At 37.4% G+C, this 7,975-nt stretch overlaps 1 protein-coding gene across 1 annotated transcript in view; it reads left to right on the top strand.

Moving 5' to 3' along the window:
- Positions 1-7,445, top strand: part of LOC104538513 (adenomatous polyposis coli protein-like) — a 9,958-nt gene extending 2,513 nt beyond the window's left edge. Inside the window, 3 exon segments of the mRNA XM_010181746.1 lie at positions 166-380; positions 898-5,038; positions 5,040-7,445. Of these exon segments, the coding sequence (XP_010180048.1) occupies positions 166-380; positions 898-5,038; positions 5,040-7,445 (6,762 nt within the window).
- The last annotated feature ends 530 nt before the right edge of the window (positions 7,446-7,975 follow it).

Consider the following 7,975-nt stretch of genomic DNA (forward strand, 5'->3'; position numbering starts at 1 on the left):
TATTTCTTTAGGTTATTCTTAGTTCACATTTTTCAAAGCTATCTTTGAATCCATGAGAGCTAGAAAAACAAGTTTCTCACTACTTCCTTGAAGCTAACTTACTTCTGAGGACTTATGATCAATAGTTGAAAACTCTCTAATTCTGTCATTTTATTATTCTCCTAGGAATCCACCTTAAAAAGCATTTTGAGTGCCTTATGGAATTTGTCAGCGCATTGTACTGAGAACAAAGGTGATATATGTGCTGTTGATGGTGCTCTTGCATTTCTAGTTGGTACACTGACATACCGGAGCCAAGCAAACACTTTAGCCATCATAGAAAGTGGAGGAGGAATATTAAGAAATGTTTCTAGCTTAATTGCTATTCATGAGGACCACAGGTGAATATATTTTATATTTTTCTGAGAAACAGTAGTGGTACCAAAAGTATATTTAATAGTTTGTATGACCAAGTCTTAATATGAATTCATGTTTTAAGTATAGTAATTAAGCATTCATTTTTTAATGGATTTGATACGGCAAGTATTTAATTTAGATAACAGGAATATGCAAAAGGTTTAATATATCTGCTGCTTGTTAAATGATGAATTTTACTAAAAGCTTTTCCTGGAAAGAGGGAGGAAATTTATAAGTTATTATCAGCCATAAGAAACCACCTGGAATGCTTTATATGAAGAGGATAGTGTGGGAACAAACTGTTCATATTTGTACAGGATTTGATAAACATTCAGATGAAAACTTGAGGAAAAAAATAAGATAAATTTGTGCTGAAGTATTCATAACTATCCTTACTATGGATTAATCTTGCCTATAGCATAACAAGTTTTTGTTTTTCTTTGTCTCTTATCCTTTTGAAATGCCACTTACTGATTTTTGTTTTCAATCACTCCACACCAGGCAAATCTTGCGAGAGAACAGCTGCTTACAAACCCTGTTACAGCATTTGAAGTCACACAGTTTGACAATAGTCAGTAATGCATGTGGGACCCTGTGGAATCTTTCTGCACGAAATGCAAAAGATCAGGAGGTGCTGTGGGACATGGGAGCAGTAAGCATGCTCAAAAATCTCATTCACTCAAAACACAAAATGATAGCAATGGGCAGTGCTGCAGCTCTAAGAAATCTGATGGCAAATAGGCCAGCAAAATATAAGGTTGTCAACATTATGTCTCCAGGATCAATCTTACCATCTCTTCATGTTAGAAAACAAAAGGCACTGGAAGCAGAATTAGATGCTCAGCATTTATCAGAGACTTTTGACAACATAGATATTTTAAGCCCAAAAGCATCTCACCATAATAAGCAGAGACATAAGCAGAATATATACAATGAGTATGTTCTGGATTCCAGTCGACATGATGATGAGATTTGCAGATCAGAGAGTTTTAATACTGGTTATATGGCTGTACTTTCATCATATTTAAATGCTACAATATTGCCTGGCTCCTCTTCGTCTAGTAGAGGAAACATAGAAAACTCTCGATCTGAGAAAGACAGAAGTCTCGATAGGGATGAAGCAGTAGGTTTAAATAACTACCATCCAGCTACAGAGAATCCTGGGAACTCCTCTAAGAGAATAGGAATGCAGATTACTGATGCAGCTCAGATTGCCAAAGTTATGGAAGAAGTAACAAGCATGCATATTCCACAAGAAGACAGAAATTCTTGTTCCACTTCTGAAATGCACTGTTTGACAGAAGACAGAAATGTCCCAAGAAGAACAGCTACTGCCCATACACACTCAAATACCTACTTTTCTAAATCTGAGAATTCAAACAGGACATGTCCTATGCTTTATACAAAAATGGAATACAAGAGAGCTTCAAATGATAGTTTAAATAGCGTCAGCAGCAATGATAGCTATGGTAAAAGAGGCCAAATGAAAACTTCCATTGAATCTTACTCAGAAGATGATGAAAGTAAATTTCATAGTTATGGACAATATCCAGCTGACTTGGCACATAAGATACATAGTGCAAATCGTATGGATGACAATGATGAAGAACTAGACACTCCTATTAATTATAGTCTTAAATATTCAGATGAACAGTTAAATTCTGGAAGGCAAAGTCCCTCTCAGAATGAAAGATGGACAAGGCCTAAGCATATAATAGATGATGAAATAAAACAAAATGAACAAAGGCAGTTAAGGAGCCTAAATGGAACTTATTCCATGTACATTGAAAGTGGAGATGATAAGAACATGAAATACCAGTCACCTTTTGGACAGAAGGAGTGTGTTTCTTCTTTTAGATCAAGAAGATCCAATGGTTTAGAACAGAGCAGAGTAGGCTCAACTCTTGGAATTAATCAGAAAGTAAGCCAGTCCTTGTGCCAGGTTGATGATTATGACAATGGTAAGTCAACCAACTATAGTGAATGCTACTCTGAGGAGGAACAACACAAAGAGGAAGAAGATAGACCAACCAATTACAGCATAAAGTACAATGAAGAGGAACATCATGTTGATCAGCCTATTGATTATAGTCTAAAATATTCAACAGAAGTTTCTCCCTCTTCTCAGAAGCCATCTTTTACTTTTTCAAATAATTCATCAGTGCAAAGCACTAAAACTGACCATATTTCCTCAAGCTGTAGGAACATATCAACCCCTTCAGGTAGCTCAGAGAGACAGAATCAACTTCACCCAAGTTCTGCACAGAGTAGAAGCAGTCATGCTCAAAAGACTGCCTCCTGTAAGACTCCTTCTATTAATCAGGAAACTATACAAACTTACTGTGTGGAAGATACACCGATCTGTTTTTCAAGGTGTAGCTCTTTGTCGTCTTTGTCATCAGCTGAAGATGAAATAGGACGTGATCAATCTACACATGTGACAGACACTAATAACACATTACAGATAGCAGAACTAAAGGAAAACAATGGGATTCTGTCTACAGAAGGTGCAGTAAGTGAAGTTGCATCAGCATCTCAGCACATCAGAACAAAATCTAGTAGACTTCAGACTCCTAGTTTATCTCCTTCTCACTCTTCTAGACATAAAGCTGTTGAATTTTCTTCAGGTGCCAAATCTCCCTCAAAGAGTGGTGCAAACACTCCTAAAAGTCCACCAGAACATTATGTGCAGGAGACTCCACTCGTGTTTAGCAGATGCACTTCTGTAAGTTCTCTGGATAGTTTCGAAAGCCATTCAATTGCTAGTTCAGTTCAAAGTGAGCCTTGCAGTGGAATGGTAAGTGGTATTATAAGTCCCAGTGATCTTCCAGACAGCCCTGGACAAACAATGCCTCCAAGCAGAAGTAAAACTCCACCCCCTGCTCAAGGAGCTCAAGTAAAGAGGGAAGTAGCCAAAGGCAAAGTACCTAATTCAGAAAAGAGAAAGTCTGGTTCCAGGCAGGTAGCTATAAATGAAGCTTTTCAAAGAGTTCAGGTACTTCCAGATGCTGATACATTATTACATTTTGCCACAGAAAGTACACCAGATGGTTTTTCTTGCTCTTCTAGCCTAAGTGGTCTGAGTCTTGATGAACCATTTATACAGAAAGATGTAGAGTTAAGAATAATGCCTCCTGTACATGAAAATGAACATGGAAAGGAAGCAGAACCTGAACAGCCAGATGATACAAAGGATGACCAAGAGAAGAAAGCAGAGAAGCCTTCTGGAGCAGAAAAAGACATTATAGATTATTTGGATAATGATGATACTGAAATACTGAAAGAATGTATTATTTCTGCAATGCCAACAAAATCTTCACGTAAAGCCAAAAAGCCTTCTCAAGCATCTGCTTCAAAAATACCTTCTCCAGTAACCAGAAAGCCAAGCCAACTGCCAGTTTACAAACTTTTGCCTTCACAAACTGGATTGCAATCCCAAAAGCATGTGAGTTTTACACCCGGAGATTATATGCCATGGGTATATTTTGTTGAGGATACACCAATACATTTTTCAACAACTACATCTTTGAGTGACCTCACAATAGAATCACTACCTAATGAGTTGGCCAATGTAGAGAATGTAGGTACAAGGGCAGAGTCAGGGGAGTTTGAAAAGAGAGACACTATTCCTACAGAAGGTATAAATACAAATGACTCTTGGAGAGCAAAAAGCTCAACTAGCACTGCCCCAGGACTAGATGATGACAAAACAGAAGAGGGTGATATTGTGGCCAAATGTATTAACTCAGCTATGCCAAAAGAAAAAAGTCACAAACCTTTCAGAGTGAAGAAAATAATGGATCAAATTCAACAAGCATCTTTAACTGTAAGTAGCAAAAATCAGTCAGAATGTGATAAAAAGAAGCCAACATCACCAGTAAAACCCATTCCCCAAAATAATGAATATAGAGGACGTGTAAGAAAAAACACTGAGCCTAAAAGCTATATTAATAATGAAAGAAACTATTCAGAGAACAGAGACACAAAGAAACAGACTCTTAAAAATAATTCAAGATATCTTAATGACAAACTTCCAAATAATGAAGAGCAAGTGAAAGGAAGCTTTTCATTTGATTCCCCTCATCATTACACACCTATTGAGGGAACTCCTTATTGTTTTTCACGGAATGATTCCCTAAGTTCTTTAGATTTTGATGATGATGATGTTGACCTTTCAAGGGAGAAGGTAGAATTACAAAAAGGAAAAGCAAAGGTAACAGAAACTGAAGACTGCATTAATACAGAACAGTCTTCAAATCCGCAACCAAGTAATAGGACGCAAGTATGTAAAAAATACCCAACAGGAAGAAGCCAACCTAAAATTTTCTCTCAGTCAACTAAAGATATTCCAGACAGAGGAGCAGCTACAGATGAGAAAATGAAGAATTTTGCTATTGAAAACACACTTGTATGTTTTTCTCGCAATTCATCTCTTAGATCCCTCAGTGATATTGATCAAGAAAACAACAACAAAGAATGTGAACCTGCAAAACAAACTGAGGCTCCTGATTCACAGATAGAAACAAATAGACCACAGTCTTCTGGTTATGCACCTAAATCATTTCATGTTGAAGATACTCCTGTATGTTTTTCTAGAAACAGCTCTCTCAGTTCTCTTAGTATTGACTCAGAAGATGATTTGTAAAAAACAGGAATGCATTAGTTTTGCTATGCCTAAAAAAAAAACCACCTCAAAAGTAAAGAGTGAAAGTGAAAAAAAAAAATTCAGAATTATGGGTGATATATTGGCAGAAGATTTAACACTGGATTTGAGAGAGATACAGAGGCCAGATTCAGAACATGGTTTCTCACCTGATTCAGAGAACTTTGATTGGAAAGCTATACAAGAAGGTGCAAATTCTATAGTTAGTAGATTGCATCAAGCTGCAGCTGTTGCATCACTGACCAGACAAGCTTCATCAGACTCTGACTCTATCCTTTCATTAAAATCTGGTATTTCTTTGGGGTCACCATTTCATCTTACCCCAGACCAAGAAGAAAAGTCTTTTACTAGTAATAAAGTTTCAAGAATTCTTAAGCCAAGGGAGAAGAGTACATTGGAGTCTAAAAAAGTAGAATCTGAAAATAAGGGAATCAAAGGAGGTAAAAAAGTATATAAAACTATAATTACAAGAAAAGTTTGCTCCAATTCAGAAGTTTCAAGCCAGTTAAAGCAACCACAGCAAACAAGTATGACTTCAGCTTCACGTGGTAGGACAATGATTCATATTCCGGGAGTTCAAAATAGTTCCTCAAGTACTAGTCCTGTTTCCAAAAAAGGTCCCCCATTAAAAAATACAAACTCCAAGAGTCCCAGTGAAGGCCAAAGCTCCATTAGTTCTCCAAGAGGAGTCAAGTCATCAGTGAAGCCAGAGTCAGCTCCTGTAACTAGGCAACCATCTCAACAGAGTGGATCAAGTAAAGGACTTTCTAGATCAGGATCTAGAGACTCCACTCCTTCTAGACCTCAACAGCAGCCATTAAGCAGGCCTCTGCAATCTCCAGGCCAAAACCCAATTTCCCCAGGAAGAAATGGTATAAGTCCTCCCAAAAAACTGTCTCAGTTGCCAAGGACATCATCTCCTAGTACAGCTTCAACTAAATCTTCAAGTTCAGAAAGAATGTTATATACAGCATCAGGCAGGCAGATGAGCCAACAAAACTGTACAAAGCAAACTGCCTTACCTAAGAGTACCAGTGGCATTCCCAGAAGTGAGTCTGCTTCAGAAGGATTCGAAATTATCAATAGTGGTGGATCAAACAAAAAGGCTGGACTATCCAGAATGTCATCCACAAAATCTGGTAGAAGTGAATATGAAAGACCTGTTCTAGTTCGTCAGTCAACTTTCATTAAAGAAGCTTCTAGTCCAACTCTAAGACAAAAATTAGAAGAGTCTGCTTCATTTGAATCTCTGCCTCCTTACAGGCCATGCTTTCCCACTAGGTCCCAAATACAGACTCCAGTTTTAAGTCCGTCTCTTCCTGATATGTCTTTATCCACTCATTTGACTGCCCAGACTAGTGGTTGGCAAAATTTACCCCCTAATCTGAGTCCTTCTGTAGAATACGATGGGAGACCAGCAAAACATCATGACATAACTCGTTCTCATTCTGAGAGTCCATCTAGATTGCCAATCAATAGATCAGGAACATGGAAGCGTGAACATAGTAAGCATTCCTCATCGCTTCCTTGTGTAAGCACTTGGCGAAGAACTGGAAGTTCTTCCTCAGTTCTGTCAGCTTCTTCAGAATCCAGTGAAAAGGCTAAAAGTGAAGATGAAAAGCAACATGGAAGTTCTGTTTCTAGACACAAACAAAGTAAAGAAAGACAAGCACCAGCAAAAGGTACTTGGAGAAAAATAAAAGAACATGAATATCCTCAAATAGTGAATGATCCTCAGTATTCATCCTCAGGTGCAACAAATTACTCTGATTCCAAAACTCTAATTTATCAGATGACACCAGCTGTCTCTAAGACAGAGGATGTGTGGGTGAGGATAGAGGACTGCCCTATTAATAAACCTCAATCTGGAAGATCCTCAACTGGAAATACTCCCCCTGTTATTGACAGTGTTTCAGAGAAAGGGAGTGTGAATGATAAAGATTCTAAAGAGATTAATGAAAAACAAAATCAAGGGAATAGAAATGTTCCTGTTAGTACCATTGGTTTAGAAAATTGTCCAAACTCTTCCTTTCAGATAGATAGTCCCGACAAGAAAGTAACAGAAGCAAAACCTGTACGGAATAATTCTATTCCTGCACCAGAAAATGATGAAAGTACTGTTAGTGAGCATACACTATTCAGTTCCAGTAACTCAAGCAAACATAACTCCCCCATTGGTGCTGTTGCAGCAAGAGTGACTCCTTTCAACTACAGTCCAAGTCCCAGGAAGAGTAGCACAGACAACAGTTCTGCTCGGCCATCACAAATACCAATGCCAATAAATAACAGTATGAAGAAACGTGACTCAAAGACTGAAAATGCAGACTCCAGCAGAACTCAGAGTCCTAAATGTCATCCTGGCTCTTATCTGGTGACTTCTGTTTAAGTACATAAAAAAATAAATGCAATTCATGTATTATATACAGCAGCTATTTAGAAATTTTGTTTAAAATGAAACTTTAAAAGTCTAGGTGTTGGTTTTATTTGTTGTTTTTATCTTTTGTGAATAGGTTTTATTTCTGTTAGAGGGTTCTTGTTCTGGAAGCCATATTTGATAGTATACTTTGTCTTCACCAGTAATATTTTGGAGGAATGCCTAATTGACAGCTTGGAATAAAATTGATATTACAATTATATTTGTACAGTATGTTTATCATATTAGCATCCCATCCCATAATCCTTTATACATTGCTTATCTTGAAAACATGAGAATTACAGATAGAGATGATACAGTCATATTGCTTTATCAATTGTTTATGGATCACAGGGTAAACTACATCAGGGAAGAATTTATATTATTTATTCAAAACAGTAAATTAGTTTTAGTATTTGTGAGTCCTTCTAACACAATAATTAGTCATGTGGCTGTGAAATTCACAGTACTATGGTTTCTGCTGAACAAGCTTTCCCAGCCTG

The sequence above is a fragment of the Mesitornis unicolor genome, unplaced genomic scaffold (assembly GCF_000695765.1).
Source record: "Mesitornis unicolor isolate BGI_N332 unplaced genomic scaffold, ASM69576v1 scaffold1763, whole genome shotgun sequence".
NCBI lineage: Eukaryota > Metazoa > Chordata > Aves > Mesitornithiformes > Mesitornithidae > Mesitornis > Mesitornis unicolor.